Raw genomic sequence first — 23,988 nt, forward strand, 5'->3', positions numbered from 1 at the left:
ACTAAAATATTGCAACTCTGAACAGCTGTTAAAGTAACAGCTGTTTAGTGCAATCCTTTTCAAAAGCCGGCTAATAATTTTTTCTTGTGCGAATTTTCTTTTTACACGATTTACTTACGATTTAAAACAATTTGTAGTTTTATACTATAAAATGGCAACGATTACAGCCAATTCTTTAAATAGCAAAAGATGGCATAGTTTGCGTCATATATTAGAAAGGGCTGGACCTTTTTGTAAATCCGATTTTACACCATCGCCAGATAATCTAGAGTTTTTGCAAAATACTTGCAAAATTTTAGTAATTGGTAAATTATTTTAAGCACTACCAGCAAATACATTGATTTTATATATTTAGTATTCATTTGCTTACAGGTGCTGGTGGCTTGGGATGTGAACTTTTAAAAGATTTGGCCTTAATGGGGTTCGGTGATTTGCATGTCATCGATATGGACACCATAGATTTATCGAATTTAAATCGTCAATTCCTATTCCGCAGATCCGATATTGGCTCTTCCAAGTCTGAGTGTGCGGCAAAGTTTATAAATAACCGTGTGCCTACGTGTCGTGTTACGCCACATTTTTGTAAAATCCAAGATTATGATGAATCATTCTACCAGCAATTCCATATCATAGTATGTGGCCTTGATTCCATAGTGGCGCGTCGTTGGATAAACGGCATGTTATTATCTATGCTTAGCTATAATGAAGAAGATGGTTCCGTTGATCCCTCCACCATAATACCCATGATTGATGGTGGCACAGAAGGCTTTAAGGGCAACGCCCGTGTCATATTGCCCGGATTTACGGCCTGTATTGAATGTACCCTGGATCTATTTCCACCACAAATCAATTATCCATTGTGCACCATAGCGAATACACCACGTCTGCCCGAACACTGTATTGAATATGTGAAAATTATACAATGGGACAAGGAGAATCCCTTTAGCGCGGCTTTAGATGGTGATGATCCCCAACATGTGGCCTGGGTTTATGAACGTGCCAGCGAAAGAGCTAATCAATTTAGTATCGCTGGCATAACATATCGTTTGGTGCAGGGAGTTTTAAAACACATAATTCCCGCAGTGGCCAGTACAAATGCCGTTATTGCGGCCGCTTGTGCCACAGAAGTATTCAAATTGGCCACCAGTTGTTATGACAGCATGTCCAATTATTTAAATTTCAATGATATCGATGGAATTTATACCTATACTTATGCTGCCGAAAAGTCTGAAAATTGTTTGGCTTGCAGCAATGTGCCTCAGATAATAAATATTGAAGATCCCAATACCACAACTTTGGAGGATTTAATAAAAATGCTGTGCGAAAGTCCCATGTATCAAATGAAACAACCAGGTAAATAAGAATTTTAATAGTTTTTCTAGTTGGAAAAAGTTTCTTTAAGAAAATTGATAAATTCGCAATGACTTTTTTGTATTATTTTATTTCAGGCATTACAACAATAATTAATGGTAAAAATAAAACTTTATACATGTCTACGGTTAAAAGTATTGAAGAGCGTACGCGCTGTAATTTGACAGAGTCTTTGGGCGAGTTAGGACTCAAAGATGGTCAACAAATAATGGTGTCCGATCAGACTACACCAAATACTATAACACTACAATTAAAATATAATGCCAATGAAGTTGAAATGAATTAAATTCATAAAAAATAGTACAGGAATTTATAAAATAATTAAAACGAAAAACAACAACATAAATAAAACAATTTAAACCAACATCAAGCAGTAAAAAAAAGAATTAAATTAACAAATTTAAGTAAAGAAAAAATAAAAAGAAAAAAAAAACGAAAAAAATTCAAACTCATCAAATAGATTAAAACTATTCACTAATTTCATCTATAACCGGCACATTTTGTAACTCTGAACATTTACGCTTCCACATCGATAATTGTTCTTTTAACACTTTTTCTTTGGCGGCGGCTCGTGTTAATAAAACTTTAGCTTTTTGCAATAATTGTGATTTTTTTACAAGTTGTTCTTTAACATATTTCAATTCATCTTGTGTCTGAGAGTCCATGGCCAGCATTCTGCCTTTATTCTCACAGTGCGGACATTTAGATTGTAGTTTTAATTGCAGAGCGGAGATTTTGTCCAGTGAATCGGTATACATTTGTTGTAAACGGGCCGTTTCAAGCGTAGAAGTTTCGCTGGAAGCCTGTGGAATAAAGGATGAATATGTAATTATTTATATATTTTTCTTAATCGAGTTTTCTTACTCTTGATTCACATGATCTTCTGCCATCTTTTAAATATTTATTTTCAGCTTTCAATTTTTCCACTAAATTTCTTAGCGATAAAATGGTCGTTTCTGCCGATTGACCCATTTGTGTGTTTAGTTTTATACCTGTACATTTGCATAATTCTTTGCGAGCCTCTGCGGAAGCCATTTCTTCTTTTAAAGCAATTATGTAGCTGCAAAGGAAAATTTTAAGGTAATTTTTGAGTTAATTATTTAATGTAATGTAATTAATTTTGTTTTTATTTTTTAGGTAAGTGGACTTTTACAGCGTTTTCTAACGCCAAAATATGTTATGAATGGAAACTAACCACATGAAGAATTCGATTACCTTTAAAAGGTTTAGATTCCACCAAAGGCAGACATATCAAATATAAAAAATTGAGAAATATGGAAATCAAAACCGAAAAGTTTTCATATAAAAAAGGGAAAAAAGCAAAATGTAAAACAAAATTTAAATTAAACAAAACACACCCCCCAAATGATTGACCGCGCCTGACTTACATACATGATTCATACATACTTCAATATATCCGCTATAGACACTGTTCGGTTGCTATTTCAAATCGATAAAATCGGCCCACAAATGGCGGAGATATACGGAAAAAACCAGTAAAACCTAGATTTTTGGCCTATTTTTGATCTATAGCTGGATTACTAAGTCATTAATAAAGACAATATGGATATCTAATGGTAGAAATTTCAAAGTCATTTGCAACGAAAAAAAATTGTTTTTTTTTTCATACATTTTTTTCACTTATAAATTTAAAAAGAATTTTTTTTTAATAACAAGTAAACTATTTCCTATTTATGTACAAAAAAATAATCATCTACTCACTCTTCCAAATGTTTAATACGTTTCTGCAAACGTTCCGTACCATCACCTTGTCTCAACAGATCATTGTCCAATTGCAGCTGCAGATTTTTCGCCTCTAAACGAATATTTTGAGCTTCTATGGACGAAAGCTTTTCCTGTATCTTTTCCATTTCGGTAGTTAAAGCATTGCTGCCCTTGCCCTCCAATTCTAAAGCCAAAATTTTACGTTGTTGCATCTCAATGCGTGCTTTCAAAGCCTCGATGATGTCACCATGGGAATTTTGTAAAGAACTCGTGACATTAGTGAAATGTGTCTTGTTGCAGGGTGGTAAAGAGCTGCGTCCGGGTGAGCTACATTCACTGCTAGCCCCGGTATATGTTTCGGGACTTTCGGAGGGGGTGTATTTTGTACCAACACTCGATGTCTGACGGTGTAAATTGGGACATGAGGGTGTTCGACAACATTTCATAGAATGCTGTACATTATGTTGAGTGATTCTGCCCATTTTCGCCTCTAAAATTTGTTTATCTTTCTCTAAACGGTTGATGGTGTTTCTGGCCGACTGCAATAGACTTCGAGTTTTTTCCAACAATGTCTCGGTTTCCTCCAGTTTGGCTTTAAATTTCTCCGCATTTTGTTGCCATCTTTTTTGTTTCTCCCATAAACCCACTTCATTGGCACTGCGTGCTCTCTTACTGTCGATTATAACTTTTTGTTTTTGTATTTCGATTTTGGCATCCTCTAAATCTAATTCCAGTTGTTGTACTCTCTTTTGAAGATTTTCACTTTTAACACGTGCATTTAGCTCGGTTTTAATAGAGACCACGGGTCGTTTAATTAATTGATTGCGCAAAGATTGACTTAATTCTCTGGCTTGTTTTTCACGTTGCGTTAGATTGGTTAATTGCTTGCGCAGAGCTTCAACTTGAGCTTGATAGATTTTATTGGTGGCCTCGGTACGTGTCAGATCACTGGCCAATTTGGCTATTTGATCGGCTGAATAATTTGAAGAATCATTGATAAAACGTTGTTGATCGTCCTTAATGAAATGGAATATTAATGAAAATTTATAAATATCTTGTTTTTTAAACTTACATGGAAGTTATTTAAGGTATCCATTAACTCATTGATGTGTTTATCCTTCTCTTCTAATAAGGAACGTAATTGCTCCATTTCTGGATTGTGAGTCATGTTTGAAGATTTCTCACGATCTTGCAAAAATTTGATTCTAAAGAAAAAATTATTTATTAATTGAATGAATATGTATTTATGTATATGCTCTATTCCCGTATTTGTTAGATTTGCAAATTATGCTGAAACTAAAATCTGTGATTCTGACAACTACGGTACCATAATAGTTTTTCTATAGAGATTTAATTTAAATATTTCTTATTATCTTACTTTTCTTTAAGTATCTGTATCTCTTCCTCTTTTAGTTTAAAGGAACTCTCCCAATAACTGGCCTTTTCTTTAAGCTCTTTCAATTGTTTGCTCAAATTTTCGGGCATATCCTTATTATGCTCTAATTCATGTTTCTCTTGTGCACAATTTTCTCCTGTACTGTTTGTGGCTACCTTTACCAATGGCGTCGTAGTATTCTCCTCAAACATTTCTTCGATTTTTTCATCTGTCATTTCATTGAGGCTATTATCCACATTTTCTTCTCCTCCGGCAGCCAGATGTGTGGCCAATTCCAATTTCTCATTCGAATTACGTCTTACGCTAAGAGTTTCCAATTGCGTTTTAAGTTCTAATATTTCTATATCCTTAGTTTTTATATTGAAATTTAGATTTACAATAGTGCTTTTTAAACCCTCCATTTCGGTATTTAATTTGTTAAGATTCAAATGATTTTGTTCTCTTTCGGTTTGCAAAATATCTTGCATTTTTCCTATGGATTTATCCTTTTCAGTTAAGAGTGTATGGAAGGATAATATGGTTTTCTGTGAAAAAATAGTATTTTTAATTTTAAGTGTTTGAATTAAGTATAAGAATGTTTTAAGTTAGAAGTTTTACCTCTATTACATCTGATTGCAAGCTAGAAGTTTGTGCTTGTTGCTCTGGTGGGTTTGTAGGCTTTTCCTGTTGCTCGGGAGTGGGCGGGTTTTCCGATTTAGTTGTTAGCTCTTGTTTCAAGTCCTCTATTTCTTGTTTGGCTTGTGATAGACTGGGGAAAATATGGATCAATGAATTATTATTAATTGTTAAATTTAGGCCAAAACGGATATTTTAGGGACGACCTCCTATTAGTCTGGTAGAAGTATTTTTTCGTTAGTGGGATGTATGATGGACTTTCCTGCCTATTCGTTTTTGATGTCTCTGAGATGGTCATAAACAGTATGTTCAAATTTATTTGTGAAAACTTTTTTAGGAGTATCTTCTTTGTAAAGGGCTTTTGTCGTGCCCTACTTGTTACGTTCCGCAAGCAACTTCTAGAAAAGCAATAATTCTACCAACGTGGGTTCATTCCGTTTTTCTTGAAAGGCTACAACGCTCAACGATACATTTAATTACAAAATGGAATTGGATAGCAATTTCTCTTCTACCATGGGTCAAAATCGGGAAAAATATTTTTTAACTTGAATTTTTTTTCATCAAAAAATTTTTTTTGGTCATAAATTCTTTTTTAAACATTTTTTTTAATTAAAAAAAAAATTAAAAAAAAAATTTTTTAAAAAAAAACATTTGAAAAAAATAATAATTTTAATTTTGTTTAAATAAAAATATTAAAAAAAAATATTTTTAAGTATAATTTGGTGAAGGGTATATAAGAATATATAAGCTATCTTACTTGTGTTAGATCTTACTGTAACGGAATCAGATATGTTGAAATGCAATTGATATCAAACCTAACGTTTTGAGAAGTTGTTATGAATTTTGATAGATTTCAAGAATATCAGTTGACAAATTACAAAAATCTATGTTAACTTCTAATGAAGGAACTGGAGCGATACCTATGTTCATTTGCTGCTCTATCACAAACTTAATATTGACTCTAGACCTTTGAAATGCTTCTTAACCAGTTAATATATTAGATTGCAAGCAATGAGAAACATAATCGTACTTGTCATAGATTCCAATCATTGTCGGAATCGGTTTTGAAAACGACAAAAAAGATACGTTTGAGTTATGAAATCCAATATAGTTTATTGTTTAATCGATAAAGCATTTAATTGTAGATTGAATATAAAACCGTTAACTTTCGATTTCACGAGACCAATATACTTATTCTGAATGAGATCAGAATGATAGTTCCCAAGACAATTGGATATTCGCTACGGAACGATACGAGGCTCACAGTTCAAAGATTTCGAACTCAGCGATAGCTGTCTTAATGTTCTTTTTATCGCCAGTCAAGAACTTTTTATCACAGCAGACCTGTTACAACAACATGTAACTGACCTGAGAGCATAGAGAAACACATAGAGCGGAAACTCTCCTGTCAAAGACCTAACTCAGTTGTCAAAAACCTAAGTGGTGAGAATGTATTAGTAAAAAAAAACTATGTGAAAACAAAAGCAACACTCGTATGTGTGATTATTTTGAGTAATTTTTTTGTTTGAGTTTTTTTCGAGTTTCCGCTCTATGTTCTCTATGCCTGAGAGCATTAGTACTGAAAGCAATTTGACGATCCCTAATTTTGACCTAACCTAACTGCTTTTGAAAATTGAACAACCTTCAAGATTTATATTGTTAGATCAAAGAGACAGGATTATTGGGAAAAGTTTATAAGAAACATAACCTTAGAACAATGATGCGCAGCCCATACCACAATTGTGGAAAATCAAACCACACGTATTCTTATGCTCTTATATTTTAGTAGTCGTTGTCCACTCAACGAGACAACGCGTGAGCACTGGTGTATGACTTTTTTCTTTATTTTTTCAGTTTTTATATTTGTGTGTTTGTAGGTGCACTGAATAAAATAAAGAATTGAATGTGTTGGTGAGAGAATTTATTTTTGCGCATCTCTGCCTTAGAACAACATTTGATTTTGATTAAATTTGCAAAACTTCTTAGATTTTGTGTACCAACCTCTCTTCCGTTTTCTGCAGTTTCTCCAAAGCTTCGTTTAGTTCACTCTCTTTAACAATTTTCTCACTATCACCTTTTTCTTTACCCTCTTCCTCTAAAGTTTGAATAGCTTTTGAGTCTTGTTCAATTAAATCAACACCAGTTTGGATTTCAGCCTCTACTGTTTGCTTACAAGACTCTGCTGTAGTTTCCTTGTGTTGTTGATCCAAAGGATTTTCGTTTTGTTCGTCTTCGGGCTGTACATCTGATTGAGTACTCTCTTTTGTTTCCAAATATTCCGTTTCGGTTTGTGTTGATGATTCTTTGTGAGTTTTCCTTTTGGGAGATTGTATGGGAGACATGTTTTTATCCACCAATTCTTTGGAGACTTTGTGTGATTTGCTGGCTGATAGATTTCTTTCAGCTGGTATTGGAGTACTATCTGTATTACAGCCAATGTCTTTGGTTAATTGCTGTAATGGCTTATCATTATTTTCAGTTTGCTTACTGGGCTCTTCTAGAGCTTTCTCTGTACCAAATAACGCCTCTATTGTGTGCCAGTGTTCGGACTCCGCAGCCATTTTAAGTTTTATTGCATGTAGATCGTGTTCTAATTCATGGCATTTCTTTTCAGACTGTTGCAATTGATCTTCAAAGAGTTTGCACTGGGTTTCAGTTTTTACCAGCTTTAAATAATATGAAAAATAAATGTAGCATATTTACAGCTTTTAAAGAGTTTTAAGAAAAGCTTACCTTAATAACTTTTTGATTCTCTTCCATTTCTAAATTATATTCTTTTAAAGCTGCTTTAATAACTTCCTCTATATAACCATTTAATAGTTCAGTTTTGTTTATATTATTGTCATTTAAATTGGACGATTTCTTTAGGAAGTTGTTGTAGGCATAAACAAAATTGGTTAGGAAGACCAATGGTGTAAATTTGGCATATTTCTCTTTAAGACAACATAAGGATTTTTGTAGAAATCTGAAATTGTTAAAAATATGTAAATAAAATATTCCAAGTGTTTTATACAATATTTATTTCAAATACTTGATCTTAACGTTGCTATTTTGGCGTTCTATTTGGAAGCTTTTGTTTAAATTCTCAATCATATGATTTCGACTGATTATATCCTGTTCTGTATTTTCAAACTGCAACTTAAGAGAGTCTCGCTCATTTCTCACATGACTAAGCTCCAGTTTTGCTAAAAGTTTAATACAAATTTAAGTAATTTAAAGTTTATATTGAAAGTTTGAATTTGATAGTTTACCTGCATCTAAATCTCTTTGCATTTTAGCCATTAACAATTTCTCTTCTGTAGAACTTTGTAAATCAGCTACTAGATGTCTCAAATTAACATGATTATCAGTGATATCATTGAGTAACCTTTGCTGTGATGATATTTGCTCTTGAGCTATTTCCAATAGTGACTCCAATTGTGTAGTTTTTCTTAGCATTTCCAATTTCTGTGTCTCAAACTCTTTGACTATTAGTTTTTGCTCTTCATACTCCTGTTGTGTTATAAATTCTAATTGTAAATCGTCTCTTATTATACCATAATCCATACAAAGTTCGGGAATTTTTATATTCGATTCCTGCTTGCCAGCCAAAAGCTCTTCTGTAACTATGGCCAGTTTCATTTGACTTTCATTGAGTGATTGCTGCAAACATTTATAGTCTTCCGTTGTATAGGCATACACATTTTTATGATTTTGTAAATCATGTTTGAGTTTTTCTACAATTTCTTGACTATCCAATAATTCTTTCTTTAACTGGGCCTCTGTTTTAATACTTGATATTTCAAGTTGTTTTAAAGCCGACAGATTTTGGTCAAAATCCTCTCTCATATATCCATAACTTCTGCGTTCTCTCATTAACTCTAGCTCTTGGTTAACAACTTGTTCGGTAAGTTGAGCACAAGTTTGCATAGTTTCCATTTCATTGGCATTCATATGCAGCTTAAGCTCTTCATAATATTTCTTAAAGATTTTAAGTTCTTCCAATTCGGTTTCTAGTTTACGTTTTTTGGGCAAAGAAATATATGTTTCGGGTTCCGAATCTGCATCTGGGGCACCTTCTTCTTCTGGTATATTGGGTATAATGATACTTTTGTTGGGGGTAGTAGGTCTGGTAGAGGTATCTAAATACTCGGGCAGCTGCAAGACAGGCTCTTCTATGTCTCTAATCTCACCATCTTCACGCATACTCTCTATGGAATTTAAATCTTCAGTAGCAATTTCCCTTTCCTCCTCATGAGGTTTATGTTTTAGCAAAAGCTCTTCTAAAGCTTTTTCTCGTGACTGTATCAAAGCCAATTGATCTCTTATCCTTTTGGGAGTATCAAATGCAGAGTTAGAACACTTTAAAGCCTGGATTAATCTAGAAAGCATCACATTGTCGATGGTAATGTTGTCTGAACAATCTAAATTATTTAATTAAAAGAAATACATTTTATAAATAGTAAAGTTTACTTTTAATATCCTACTCACCATCATATTCCCTTAATTTTTCCAAAATTTCCAACATTCCTTGTCTTAAAATATCGTTTTCTTGCAGTATTTCTTGATATTTGGCTTGTAAATCATGATCATTTGAATCCTGTAGTTCTACTCTCAAATTACCTTGGCACTGGCTACAAACAGTTACCATCAAAGAGGTTTCTCTTGAATTGGAAGAATCTTCTACTTCACCTACTTCTTTCCCCATAGAGCTTGTTGAATACAGCTCTGTTTTTGCTTTAGGAGACTTGTTGTGTGTTTTTATAGGGGTCTTAGGAGTTTTATTTTCTTCCACTTCTGGAGAGGAAGGCGTATTGGTATTTTGTTTTAAGTCCAATAGTTGCTTTCTAAAATTATGAAAAATGTATAAAGTTTCTAAGTATGTATATACAGAATTAAGATTCTTACCTTAAATCTGACTTTTCCATTTTCAATTGTAATCTCATTTCCTCTGATGCTCTCAGTTTCAATGTTAATTTCTCTATCATTTTCTCTTTGCTACGCTCTTTGGCTTGCAAGTTTTTGGCTGTTATAACCACATCTTCCGGTATATTTAGACGTTTTCTTAACAAAGTATTCTCTTGAGCTATTTCATGCATTGAATTCAATTCCATGACCAAAGCTCTGATTTGCTTGTCTCTTGACTGCAATTTATTCTCCAAGGAAGAACATTTCCTTAAGGCCGGCATTAGGCCGTCTTCGCCCTTCTGATAGGCTGTCAAAGCTTTTGTGGCTTCCATAGCTTGTTTGGCCTTGAGACAACTGTCCTCTTCGGCTTTTTGCAGCATTTCCGAGAGTTCATGACATTTTTCATTGCTGGCCATTAAAGCTAATTCCACTGACTTACAGCACTGCCGTAGTTTACGAGGATTACGTTCTTCTTCTTTTTCCGCACTTAGTTTATTCATAAGTTTGGTGGAGGTAATCATTTCCTCGGCCATCATTTTTATTTTACTCTCCAATTGTTCGATAAGTTTGTCGCGGGACTCTAAGGACTATGGGGAGTAAAATTGTTATAAAAGTAGTTTTTAGTTTTAAAGTGCTATCACTTACATGATGTAGTTTACTTATCTCTTCCTGTTCTTCTGATTGCTCACTTTCCTCTTTAGTTTCTGTTTCTTCTTCTTTCTGGCTGTCATTATCTTGCTTTGTTTCTTTTTTACTTTTAAATTTCTTTAATTGTTTATCTTTCTCCTCCAACATTTTCTTCCAAGACATAGCTTTTTTCTCCAACTTTTCTATGAACTCTTTCAAATCGTTCTCACTTTTCTCTCGTTCATCTTCTAAATATGTGATATTCCCCTCCAAACGTTTTATTTCTATATTAAGATCTTGCATAGAATCAGCGAGAGCCTTTTTCTCGCTTTCCAATAAAGTTACGTCGGCTTTAAACTTTAATAATATATCTTTACCATGTTTCAAATCTTTTTCCAAGGTTAAAATCGTTTTGGATTGTTCGATGTTTTGATTTTGTAGGGACTGTTGATAGGAGATTAAAAAGATCATGAGATTATATCAAAATATTTAAATAATATATAATATTAAAGTAAAATTTAGACAAAAGGTTTTCTTTCTCACAATAGAAAGTCATCTAGTGTCCTCACCGAATTGAATTAATAATCTGAAAAATCATTGAATATTCTTGTAAAATCGAAATAATTACCCACCTCAATTTCTCTCAGCAAACGTTTGATATGTTTATTCTTGGTGTTAATATTGCGTAGAAGAGTTTCTTGTTTATCCAGCTCGGACAAGGGGTCGGAAGAGTCTTTATCGCTGACATCAGCATTGGCAGCCTCACGTAAACGTTTTTGCAAAGAAAAAATTTCCTCCGTTAACTAATAAGTAAAAAATAAAGAAACATTTCTTTTAAATCAATAAAAACAAATAAATGAAGCTACATTACCTCCTTGGTTTTATTTTTAAACTCTAGTTTGTCGTCCTCCAAATTGGCCACCATGCGTTTTAGTTTTTCATTATCAGCCATTAAGCGGTCATGATGGGATTCTTTGTTGAAACAAATTAAATAAATTTTATTTCATTTAAACATATTTTGTTCTATCTATCCTTACCCAAACTGTCTTTATCTTTAGCTTCCAATTGCTCTTCCAACTCCCTGACCTGTTCACCTTTGTATGTCAAAACGGCCAATGTCAATTCCAAAGTCTTTCGAATTGATTTTTTAGGTAATTCATCTATGGCCTCTGACAGCTCCAATAAGGTCTCGAAAAGTTCTTCTTTTTGAGGTTTAGAAAACTCTTTAAATTTTCTTAAAGACACCACATCGGGCAAATCCATTGTTTAGCTATTTAAATTCTAGGCAGCAAATGTAATTATTTCTTTTCTTTTATTATTAATTTAAAATTTAAAACAAAATGACATGGTAAATATTGTAAAAGGCAATGAATAATGAAAATAATATTTTTTTCTTTGTACTTAGATCCTTGAGTACCTTCTAGTTACCTTGACTACCATTTCACTCAGAACACAAGTGTTAACTTACTGGCCGGGAGGGTTTGTAGTTTGGGCGCTAATGCTTGTAATGCCCATTGCAACCGTTAGTGGTTGTTTTAACCTGTATCACGTGCAGAGTTGGTTGGTTCGTTGTTTCAGGTTAGGGGTGGTTTAATATATGGTAGTGTTTCGGTTTTGTTTTTGTTTTTTATTATTATTTTTTGATTCATTGTTTAGTTTGTTATTGTTTAGAATGAGCTGGTAAAAGGAAAGTGATAGAGTAAAGTGTAATTATTTTAGTGAGAGTTAAAAATTCAGGTATAAAAGGCCATTGACATTGAAAAAATTGTATTCAACTGTAAATATCGTTTATGTCATACTGGCTGTTTAATGTTTAAATTCGTTTTAAGTGTTTAATGAGGCACTTAGAACGTTATTTATTTAATATTAAGTTTAAAGTATTATACTAAGACTGTTGCAGTCTTAAACTATGATTTTCGTTGTCTTATACTAACACTGTCATTGTAGTCTTATACTAAAAATATCGCCGTCTTATACTAAGAGTGTCGCCGTCTTATACGAAGACTGTCATCGTCTTATATGAAGACTGTCTTTTACTAAAACTATTGTCTGATACTAAACCCATCGTCTTCTTATACTCAGACTGCCATCTTCTTGTGCAACTACGTTGTGAGAAGGTCCCTGGGGACCTTTTTCATTTTCAAACTGAAATTACTCCTTGATTCAAGGAAATTTTATCTAGAATCGTTTAAAAAAAAATCAAAGCGATCCGACAAATAGTTTAGTTTCTATTGAGATTTAAATGTGTTTAGTACGGGAACGTGTGAAAAGGTACCTTGTACTGAAATTTCAACAATAGTTTTTTAGGCTTTTTTCATATAAAACTCATAAAAAATTAATAATGTTATATATAAAAGAAATTTTTTTTTTCTAACATTCATTATACATGTATAATTAGTAAATAATAAATCAAAACAAAAAAAAAATGTTTAAAAAATGCGTTTTCATATAAAATTCCCTAAAGGTCCCTGTGGACCCTGTTCTTCGTATAAGGGCATTTGGTACTCAGCCGTCATAGGGTTAAGACTGTCGACATAGGGTAACATAGAGACGAGACGGAATTGTCAAAAAAATAAGTCTGTTGTCAAAAACCTATCTCTTGCCACAACAAAATACATGCTAGTCAAAGTATTTTGTTGTTGTATCAGAAATATTATTTGTTGTATTTTTGTTTGACAAATCGGAGTGTCTCGTCTCTATGTATAATTCTCTATGACTGTCGAAGTCTTATACGAAGACTACACAGAAAAAATTAAAATTTGTAATCAATTACAAAATTTATAAAATCAAATATATTTTTTATACCTTGTCTGTCATCGTCTTATACTTTGACTGTCGTTGTCTTATATTTTTGCTATAGTAGTCTTGTTATACTAAGACACGTCGTATACTCAAACTCATCTTAAACCCAGACTCGTCTTATACTTTGACTATAGTCATCTTATACTAAGACTGTCGTAGTATTATTAGAAGAATGTCGTCGTCTTATACGAATAATGTAGCTGTCATATACTCAGAGTCGTCTTATACTCAGACACGTCTTATACTTTGACTATATACTTAGACTCGTCTTATACTCTGACTCGTTTTATACCCAGACTCGTCTTATACTTCGACTAGTCATCTTGTACTAAGACTGTCGTAGTATTATTTGAAGACTATCGTCGTCTTATACGAATACTGTAGCCGTCATATACTTAGAGTCGTCTTATACTCAGAAACGTCTGATACTCAGACTCGTTTTATATTCAGACTCGTCTTATACTCAGACTTGTCTTATACTCATACTGGTCTTATACTAAGACTCGTCTTATACTAAAACTCGTTTTATACCCATATTCGTCATATACTCATCTTCTACTTGGACACGTCTTATACTCAGACTCGTTTTATACCCAGACTCGTCTTATACAAAGACTGTGGTAGTTTTATTAGAAGACTGTCGTCGTCTTATACGAATAATGTAGCCGTCTTTTACTTAAACTGTTTTCATATACTAAAAATATCGTCTTCTTATAATCAGACCGTCATCATCTTGTGCAAATACAGTCGTAGTCGTATATTAAGACTGTCAAAGTTTTATACGAAGACTATCGTCAGACTCGTCTAATACTCAGATTCGTCTTATACTAAGACTGTCAACGTCTTTGACTGTCATAGTCTTATATTTTAACTGTCGTCTTATACATGGACTGTAGTTGTCTTATACTAACACTTTTACTTATACTCACACTTTTTTTTCATATTTGAAAAATCTTGTATGAGAGATTAATGAAATAATTAAAACTCTATAATTTTTTAAATCATTTTTTATTTACTACATAAATCGGGTAAACCCATTTCCAGATTTTTCTGATCGAACTGCAAAAGCATAAATTCATATGTTATTATTGTAGCCATCATCTGAAAAGGCAATTAAACAATAAAGGAATTAAATGAATAGAATTTAAATTAAATAATAAATTCAAAATAAATTTTAAAAGAACTTTTTTTCTAAAATTAGGAAAATAAACATTAAATTACATTAAACATTAAAATACTTTAAAATTAAAATAATTTTTTTCAAAATTTTAAAGTTCGAAATTAGATTAGAAATGAACTAAATTTATTAAAATAAAACTAAAGAAAATTTTTAAGGGTCCTCATAATTAAAAGATTATTTTGAACAGCTTTCAAAAATATTCGGACATATGTTCGAATTTAATTGAAAATTTTCGAAGATTATATTAACAGATTTACAAATGTTTCTACCATATTTTCGAATGTAATTTCGAATTTTTTAACATTAAATTGCATTAGGTTTCGAGAACTGAATCAAAAAACCTAAACACAAAACTAGAGTATACTCTAAAAATATTTGCTAACATTAATTTTGACTTGTTTTTTTTAACAAATTACTTGGCTTGTCTACAGATACACCCAGATTACATGGAGGGAATTGAACCCGCAACCCTTAGTTCTTATGCATAATCAAATTTTTATATTATTAACAAAAATTCAATACAAAATTTGTTTTATAAACCCTTGATAAAATAAAAATTTGATCATGAATAAAGGGGTTTAGAAGCAACATACAAATTAACTCACACCAAATAAGTTCTTTCGCGTCACGACATAGAAACGTTTGCCTGTCAAACCGATAAACTCGTTAACAATTTGCGCTGTAAAACGTTGCACCTCTACGGTCCAACAACCACTGGGTACCAGATATAAAGTCTTCAAAGGCAACACCGAGGCATCATGGATTTCTGAAGCAAACATAAAAACGCAAAAGGTGCGACTTAACAGAAATATTAAGGAGAACCAAAAGTACACATAATTAATGGCAAAACGAAGTTTACTTAAAATGAAACAAGAAAAAATTACAGTATTTAGTACATACAATTAAATACCATTTTAATTCAATAAATATGAAATATACTCACGTAAATATGTTTAATAAATTATTACAAATGAAATACATGTTGTTAAGCGATGATAGAAATACAATTGTCGACACTTGATCATTAACATGCTCCATGAATTCGCACAGTATGATGTGTTCTCGACGTATACTATGCCAGACAACATCTGGAACATACTGAATGTAAATATATATACAGTTATATTATATGAATATTTATTTATGTAGATATGTATGTATTACATATGTAAAATATATTCAAATTAAAAAAAGTTTATTTTATATACATATTTTCTTTGACTTGCACCAATATGAGAAGTTTAAAGATGAAAACAAAATGTGCACAAATGGTAACTTACACAACCCGCCAAAACTTCTATACGAGCATTGAATTGGTGAAAACGTGTTGCCAGTCCCAAACTTATGGCCATTATAAAAAAATCCAAAAAATTCCATATAAATGTAAAAGTCCGTTTAAAAACTTGAAACGAGGAGTAAAAAATAAAATAAAGTTGTATAAGGAAATATGTCTTGGATATAATAAAATGTATAACAAGCATGCAAAAAAAAGTTCTAAAACTTTTTTTAATAAAAGCTGAGAAATACACTGCATTAAAATAAAACATTCTAAAATCAGTATATGATGAAATTTCAGGTTAAATTTCATAACATTCGGATGAGAACTGAATAATTTGTGATTTTTTAAAAATTTTGTAGGACCGAACATTTTTTAACCCACTCTATGTTGTACTAAGATCCTCAAATAAGTATTTAGCCGATTCTCTAATAAGTCTTATACAAAGACCATTTAATTACAAATATTCTTATATTTACATTATTATAAATTGTCCGATATACTTATAATACTGCTTTTTGTCTTCTTATACTAAAGCTGGCGTCGCCATACATATACTAAGACTGTTGTAGTCTAGACCATCTTAGTATAGATGGTCTTATACTAAGACAGTCGGTATCTTATGCTAAGACTGTCGATGTCTCTTATACTCAGACTGTCGCCGTCTTTTATTAATGCTGTCGTCGTCTTATACTCAGACTGTTGCCATACAGTAAGGCTGTCTTCGCCTTATACTAAGAAATTCATCGCCTTATACTAAGACGGCCGTCGTCTTATACGAAGACTGTCGTTGTCTTATACTAAGACTGCCGTCGCCTTATACTAAGACTGTCACCGTTTTATACTAAGACTTTCGTCGTTTTATATTAAGACTGTGGCCGTCTTATATTAAGGCTGTCGTCGTCTTATACCCAGACTGTTGCCTTACAGTAAGGTTGTCTTCGCCTTATACTAAGAAATTCATAGCCTTATACTAAAACTGTCACCATTTTAAATTAAGAATGTCGCCGTTTTTAACTAAGACTGTCGTCGTCTTATACTAAGAGTGTCGTTATATTATACTAAGAACGTCGTCGTTTTATCTCACATATTCGCCTTACAGTAAGGCTGTCTTCGCCTTATACTAGGAAATTCATCGTCTTATACTAAGACTGTCGGTGTCTTATACTAAGATTGTCGTTGTCTTATACTAAAACTGTCGCTGTCTTATACTAAAGCTGTCGCTGTCTTATACTAAGACTGTCACCGTTTTATACTAAGACTTTCGTCGTTTTATATTAAGACTGTCGCCGTTATATATTAAGGCGGTCTTCATATTATACTCAGACTGTTGCCTTACAGTAAGGTTGTTTTCGCCTTATACTAAGAAATTCATAGCCTTATACTAAAACTGTCACCATTTTAAATTAAGTATGTCGTCGTTTTTAACTAAGACAGTCGTCGTCTTATACTAAGAGTGTCGTTATATTATACTAAGAACGTCGTCGTTTTATCTCAGATATTCGCCGTCTTATACTTGGACTGTCGCCGTCTACACAGTGTCGTCTTATACTAAGACTGTCGTCATCTTATACTAAGACTGTCATCGTCTTATACTAGGTTTTATACTAAGACTGTCATCGTCTTATACTAGGTTTTATACTAAAACTGTCTACTTATACTAAGACCGTTAAAGTCTTTTTGAAACGTTTTCTTATACTAAGACAGTCGTTCTTTTATATAAAGACTGTCGTGGTCTATTTCTGAGACTGTCATTTGCTTGGACTGTCGTTGTCTTATTCTATACTGAAACTGTCGCCGTCTACAGAGTGTTGTCATCTTTTAAAGGTTTTATACTAAAACTGTCGACTTATACTAAGACCGTCGTCATCTATTTCTGAGACTGTCGTTTTCTTATACAAAGACTGTCATCCTCTTATACTACGACTGTTATCGTTCTATACTGTCTATTACTAAAACTTTAACGTTCCTGAAACATTTAAAACAAAATAAATGTTTACTATATTAAAGAATAATCACATTTATCAATAACCTGCTACGATGGCAAAGAAAGCGTAACAAATTTAAGGATAAAGAAATAACTCTCCTCCTAATAGCGAAGCAATACTAACAGAATTCACATTAAAAACACGAGCAAAAATAAATTAATTCCTTTCACAAAAAAAATTTCTTCTTTGAAAGTTTTGTTTTAGTTTCTTTCCTCTTTTAACCGTGAGCAGTTTTTGCGTGCTTTAAAGAATATTTGCAAAACATTTAGTGAAAGCGCAGAAAGAGGTGAAGAAAAAAAGAAAGCAATAGTTTAAGTAAAATATTAAATAAACTGAATACAAATCCATAAACAGCCACAAACGTATTATAGGGATAATATGTAAAGATATCCGAAAACAATTCCATCTGTATGTAATCCTTAAAAGAGTAGTGTACATCATGGGGGTGGCAATAGAGGCGACGCATACGAAAATTATAATAACCGGAAGCATAAAACAAACAATGTTCCACTACACGTACGCCAGGATGTGGACACGCACAGGCAGGCAAAGAGAGCGAGGAGAGCAAATAGGAAAATTGCCTTTAATTAGTAAAAAATATTCATACAATTTGGAAATAGTTATTTGTTTAGATAAAGGTGTTTATTATGTATGGTTAGAGTAGATTTCTTATATACATATTTAGTAGGTACGTGTGTTAAACTTACCTAAAGCCGTTATCCAAAAACCAATTAGCAGTGTCCGTAATTGTTTACGTAATGGCCATTTCGGTGGTTTATAGGGAGGCATTAGAAACAGCAAATCGATGCGTGTCCAATATTGTATTAATTGTGGCCAATTTCTTGCTAAATTTAGAAAATTTATACAAATAACGAAGTTTATGCAGAAGAAAACAATGCTAACTGTAATAAAAATGGAGACAAATTAATGTACATAGTTTATTATAATTTTCAAAATTAAGAAGAAATTTGTGAAATATAAGGAATTATCTTAATGAATTTATTTAGAGTAACACTGTATGTAATTTCTTGGGTCATGGAAATATAACCATATATGGACACCACTACGTGATAAAAGACCAAAAAAAAAAAAAAGACCCGTGTATCCACTTTTTTATGGTCCCCCAAAAATTTGGGGCCTCGGTGTCTTTTTTGCAAAAAAGTGATCATTTTCACAGGCTCATATCTTACAAAAAGATCGGAATTTTGATTTACTCTTTAAGGCAAAGTTGTAGCCCTTGTCATAGAGAACAAAAATTGTAAACATATGAAATAAAAAAACTTCATCTTCAAGATAAAAATCACAAAAAACTTGAAAATAATTTTTTTTAAAGCTGCCTAAAAGTATGCTTTAGTTTATAATAATTTAATAGTTTATGGCCGAAAACACTTAATTCCCTTATTTTTTTCTTACTAACTTATATTGACCTACCTAAATTGTGTTAAGAATCATTCCTAGGAAGTTCATATGTTCTAGAAAGTTGTTTATTGAGCTCTTAGATACATTTTTGTAGTTGATTGTTTCCTTGAATATTAAACGGTTTGCTACCTATATACCTGAACAGGGTAAAAGATGTAAAAAAATCGATATCTCATTTTGTTCCTATTACATGTGGTTTTGCGATTACGCAATAAATCTGAACCATTTCTGCTGTTTTCGATTTTTCATGAGTTTTTTAAAACAAAAAAAAATTGGTATTTTCACGTAAAAAATATAGTTTTTGCTTCAATTTATTATTATAACTCCGAAACTACTGAGCCGATTTAAACGCAATATATAGATGAAAATTTGTACATAGCATGTGGAAAATGTTTTCAAAATTCAATCAATCGAAAGAAGATTATTAATTACTCAATTTTATGTATATAAAAAAAACTAAAATTTTGTGAAAATGAGCGAATTCACTTAATTATGAATAAATTCGAAAAGAATCAATTGATTTTTATGATCGATATCTCATTTTGTTGCTATTATATGTGGCTTTGCGATAAAGTAATAAACCTGAACAATTTCTGCCATTTTCGATTTTTCATGAGTTTTTTAAAACAAAAAAATTTGGTATTTTCACGTACACAATATTTTTTTGATTCAATTTCCCCACTCCGATGGCATGGGGAAAATGTTTTCATAATTTAATCAATCGAAAGAATAACACTAACTACTCAATTTTATGTACATATATCAAACAAAAAACTAAAATTTTGTGAAAATGAGCGAATTCACTTAATCTATATATATAAAAATGAAATGGTCCATGTATGTAATGTCATCACGTGAGAACGGCTGGAGCGATTTGGCTGATTTTTTTTTATTCTATTTGAAATTTTCAGGAGATGGTTTGTAAAGAAAAAAAAATTAAAAAATTACGGCTAAAACCGGCTTTTTTGAGTCCAGTCAACTGTAATAAAAAAGCCCCTAAAGTATGCAGTACAAATTTAGATATTTTATTTGCAAAGAACAGACAGGGTTGGAGAAACTTGACGAACTAACATTTACCTACCGGGCGAAGCCAGGGCGGTCAACTAGTTATGAATAAATTCGAAAAGATTCAATCGATTTTTATGATCGATATCTCATTTTGTTGCTATTATATGTGGCTTTGCTATAAAGCAATAAACCTGAACAATTTCTGCTGTTTTCGATTTTTCATGAGTTTTTTAAAACAAAAAATCGTAAAAAATATATTTTTTGATTCAATTTGTTATTATAACTCCGAAACTAGTGAGCCGATTAAAACGTAATATATAAATAGATTAAAGGTTATGCAATTTTAAGTTTACTTTAATAATATCGGACTAAAAGTTTTTGAGTAATCATTAACGTCCAAAAAAAAAATCACAATTTTACTTAAACATTTTTAAAAAAAAACTTCTCCAAAGAATTTAAAATTTGGATCATGTTTGTACTACTGGAACCACAATACATACAATTTGTGTATTGGTTTAAAAAGCCTATACAATTTTTTCGATTTTGTTGCCCTGTGGAATTGAATATTCTTGATTCAATCCAGCATTAAAAGTTTTTTATTTTTATTGTTTTTAAAATTTTGCCTTTAGAAATTTTTACTAAAAATTTAACACATCGAAAATCCTAATAAAATTTTGCACAGATTAGTTAAGTACTTTGAAATTATACTGTAAAGTATGGCGAAAATCGGGCAACATTTGTCTCTAGTCCCCATTCACGGTCCTTCTCAGCTAAATATAATTGAAATAATTTTCCAAATAGTTTCTTTTTTTTATCACTCACTGGTTAAAAAAAAATATTCATATTTATCAGTAAAATATCCTTGAAATTTAATATTATTTTTATCCTTCATAAATGTGAAAATTTTCCAAAAAAATGCTCTTTTACAAATATCCATTACAAAATGAATGATACAGAAAGACAGACAAGTGATAGAGGTATGTAGATAGAGATAAAAGCTGTATTAAACATTACAAAATACTGATTTACCTATATTTTTTGCATTTATGCCACTTTTAAACATTTGTGCTGAAAATTGCATTGTTTTCCATCCGCCAAATATGAAAAATAATACGGTTGTTGTCATGGCCCAGCAGGGTACATTGAATTTCAAACGATATGGATTGTATTCCCATGCATTCACCAACGGCATTACACCAAAAATATGAGCAAGAAATAAACCTGCATACATACATATGTATGTATGTATGATAACAGACAGCATTCAACCAACAATAAATACAAAAGGATTTAAAGAATTTAACAGCATAAAACAAAACAAATTGACATGATTTTTCACTTACATGGCCTGGTGGCACGATGAAAAGTGTCCAAATGTTTAAACTCCTCCACAGAATGTAAAACAAAAATTTTACGTGACATTTCTTTGCGCAAATGATGGCTCGTTTTCCATTTTTGCCAAATTAAATTTCTAGTGAAACTCATAGTTTTGCGTTGGTTTAATGGTTTTGTGTGGCCACAATCAATAGGACTTTATTAGACTGGCAATTTAAAATAAAAACTAATCCAGTATTCCAGTGTATATTGGTTGCAAATCTATTCGTGATTGCATGTTGATTTTTGTTAAATGATAAATCATTTAATATGTGTGGTTTAATTAACAGTTTTCAAAAAAAAAATATTTACTTTCGTTTAAGTGTTAATTAATTTGAAATAACAATGACACATTAGAGAAAAACTTTAAAATTTAAGTTATCTTTTGCTATTTAAATTGTTGTCCTTTTGTTTTTTTTTTGTTTAAATAGTTATTGTGATCAATCAACAACTTAAATAAATATAAACAAAATTTATTATAAAATACTGACATTTTTAACTGTAATGTCAGTTTTAATACTTGTAATCACAAAGATTTTACTTCGGAATTTTTATTGTTTATTTGTTTTCCATGGTATTTCTATGGAATATTTTATTTTACAGCAAAGTTTGTGTAATAAGCACTTGTGAGTTATTTGAATTTTCAATTATATTTAGAAGATATTTTGAAGAAAGTTCGAGCATCCTTGAGACTGCAAGTAGATAAAAAATTTAGTTGTAAATAAACAATATTATGGCCACTGTAATTATTTGTATGATTGCGGTAACCATATGATTGTAGAAATCATATATATGATTGCAGTAAACAAGTGTTAGAAGTATCAGAGAATGTGTAGAATGTAATTGTTTTCTATTTTCAGTGCATTGACATTCAAAATGTTTTCATCTTAAATTTTCCTTAAATATTTATAATGTAGAAAAAAACATTATTTCTTTTATTTTTATTACTAAATAAATAATTCTTATGTCGATGTACATATGTATGTACGTTTATTTGTTGTGGCATTTCTTTAAGCATGTAAAAATGTTTTTCTTTTATTGACTTTAAGACGTTTTCACTTTCAGTAGTCATTAAACATTAATAATCCTCTTAAAACGTTTTGTTGTAACAAACAAGAAAATAACTCAAATAATTCGGTTTTAATAAATGATGGCCACTTTTAGTTTCCAAGAACAAATTTAAAAGGTGTTTAAGCTGAAGCCAAGCTAAATATTGTTTTTATTATTTTAAACGAAAGCTGTATAACTTTCATATTTAACAAGACTTTTCTGGTCTAATAGATTTTCTTCATCAAAAATATATTAAATAAATTTTGACGTTCTTGTGCATTGGATAAGTATTCAGCTGTTAAGCTAAAGAGTAAAAGTTCTCAGACGGCATTATTTTACAACAGAACGAAAGGATAAAATAAGAGTTTTTATTTTGCTAATTACACAAGTTTAAAAAAAGTTATTATTACATTTTACAATTTTAAGACCCCGAAGATGGGTCAATAAGTCCGCGGCTTTTGAATTTCCCGGCTCTTAACGGAAAGGGCAACACTGCTCAGAAAAACTGACAGAAATATGTCAGTTGACTCCTGTCAAAATTTAAACAAGCTGAGTTATTTAGTTTGTGCTTGACAGCCACTGATAGTATACCACATCGGGACTTGAGAAGAAATTGGAAAAAAGTAAATTCTGTCTGCTCACTAAGCATTATTTGAGGAAAACAACCATCACTCAAACCAAGGCTAAGCTTGATAAATACTATGGGAACTCTGCACCATCAATATCAATGCTTAAAAAGTGGTTTGAATTTTGTTGTGCCAAACAAGTTGGATTTTGGCCTGTCTCACCCCCAGTTTGGTGGAATTTGGTAAAAAATCATCCTGAAAAAAATTTAGGTAAATCGGTTTAGGTTTTAATACCAAGTGCAATTAAGGTTTAATTTAAATGTTTGTGCTGTTATTATAAATAATAGACTTCTTAAGTTTCATTAAAATCGACCTAAAAATATATAACATTTCTCTATCTTTCCATTAGAAATTCCAAATATTGAAAAATTTGACCTTTGACCTTCACGATTTAAGGTTTACCGTTTTTCAATTTTAGTAAAACTTTCAGAGTATATTTAGAATTATCTGGACTATAATATTTTCATAGGTTCTACTTAAAATTCATAACAGTAAGGAAATTGAGCTCATTCGCCAAAATATGACCAAATAATGAGTTTTTCTCGAAAATTGCTAAATTTAAATCGCAGGTACGGAAAAACTATAGAAGATATTTTCATACATTTTTCGTATTTTTATTCCCTATTATATTCTCAATAAAACCT

General features: G+C 31.5%; 3 protein-coding genes across 3 annotated transcripts; 1 reads left to right on the top strand and 2 right to left on the bottom strand.

Moving 5' to 3' along the window:
• The first annotated feature begins 99 nt into the window (after positions 1-99).
• Uba3 (Ubiquitin-like activating enzyme 3) lies at positions 100-1,735 on the top strand. The gene is made up of 3 exons (XM_065504318.1): positions 100-305; positions 373-1,353; positions 1,449-1,735. Exons 1-3 carry the CDS (start codon positions 152-154, stop codon positions 1,655-1,657), a joined length of 1,344 nt encoding a protein of 447 aa, XP_065360390.1. The 5' UTR covers positions 100-151; the 3' UTR covers positions 1,658-1,735.
• On the bottom strand, positions 1,422-11,884 carry Cep290 (Centrosomal protein 290kDa). The gene is made up of 16 exons (XM_065504319.1): positions 11,665-11,884; positions 11,493-11,593; positions 11,254-11,424; positions 10,640-11,065; positions 9,995-10,581; positions 9,578-9,933; positions 8,359-9,510; positions 8,139-8,292; positions 7,841-8,072; positions 7,109-7,773; positions 5,090-5,240; positions 4,475-5,016; positions 4,169-4,301; positions 3,094-4,112; positions 2,236-2,431; positions 1,422-2,174 (listed from the first exon to the last, which is right to left on the bottom strand). Exons 1-16 carry the CDS (start codon positions 11,882-11,884, stop codon positions 1,839-1,841), a joined length of 6,441 nt encoding a protein of 2,146 aa, XP_065360391.1. The 3' UTR covers positions 1,422-1,838.
• Positions 11,885-14,410: 2,526 nt separating this feature from the next.
• Gr61a (Gustatory receptor 61a) lies at positions 14,411-21,509 on the bottom strand. Its single transcript, XM_065505161.1, has 7 exons — positions 21,324-21,509; positions 18,575-18,769; positions 18,201-18,377; positions 15,884-16,005; positions 15,547-15,701; positions 15,209-15,461; positions 14,411-14,524 (listed from the first exon to the last, which is right to left on the bottom strand). The coding sequence occupies exons 1-7, from the start codon at positions 21,484-21,486 to the stop codon at positions 14,432-14,434; spliced, it is 1,158 nt and encodes a 385-aa protein (XP_065361233.1). The 5' UTR covers positions 21,487-21,509; the 3' UTR covers positions 14,411-14,431.
• Positions 21,510-23,988: the final 2,479 nt, after the last annotated feature.

This window comes from Calliphora vicina, chromosome 3 (genome assembly GCF_958450345.1).
Source record: "Calliphora vicina chromosome 3, idCalVici1.1, whole genome shotgun sequence".
Lineage (NCBI taxonomy): Eukaryota > Metazoa > Arthropoda > Insecta > Diptera > Calliphoridae > Calliphora > Calliphora vicina.

What these genes read in the sequence shown, in the direction of transcription:
- Gr61a (XM_065505161.1), bottom strand. Translation starts at nt 21,486, where the DNA reads ATGCCGTTGGTGAATGCATGGGAATACAATCCATATCGTTTGAAATTC. An exon ending in TTTTTGGATAACGGCTTTAG is followed by an intron (nt 18,378 to 18,574) that starts GTAAGTTTAACA and finishes GCGTACGTGTAG; the next exon opens with TGGAACATTGTTTGTTTTAT. An exon ending in TAGAAGTTTTGGCGGGTTGT is followed by an intron (nt 15,702 to 15,883) that starts GTAAGTTACCAT and finishes ATTTACATTCAG; the next exon opens with TATGTTCCAGATGTTGTCTG.
- Uba3 (XM_065504318.1), top strand. Translation starts at nt 152, where the DNA reads ATGGCAACGATTACAGCCAATTCTTTAAATAGCAAAAGATGGCATAGT. An exon ending in TTGCAAAATTTTAGTAATTG is followed by an intron (nt 306 to 372) that starts GTAAATTATTTT and finishes ATTTGCTTACAG; the next exon opens with GTGCTGGTGGCTTGGGATGT. An exon ending in GTATCAAATGAAACAACCAG is followed by an intron (nt 1,354 to 1,448) that starts GTAAATAAGAAT and finishes ATTTTATTTCAG; the next exon opens with GCATTACAACAATAATTAAT.
- Cep290 (XM_065504319.1), bottom strand. Translation starts at nt 11,884, where the DNA reads ATGGATTTGCCCGATGTGGTGTCTTTAAGAAAATTTAAAGAGTTTTCT. An exon ending in CTGCAGAAAACGGAAGAGAG is followed by an intron (nt 5,241 to 7,108) that starts GTTGGTACACAA and finishes TATTTTCCCCAG; the next exon opens with TCTATCACAAGCCAAACAAG. An exon ending in GAAGATCATGTGAATCAAGA is followed by an intron (nt 2,175 to 2,235) that starts GTAAGAAAACTC and finishes TTTATTCCACAG; the next exon opens with GCTTCCAGCGAAACTTCTAC.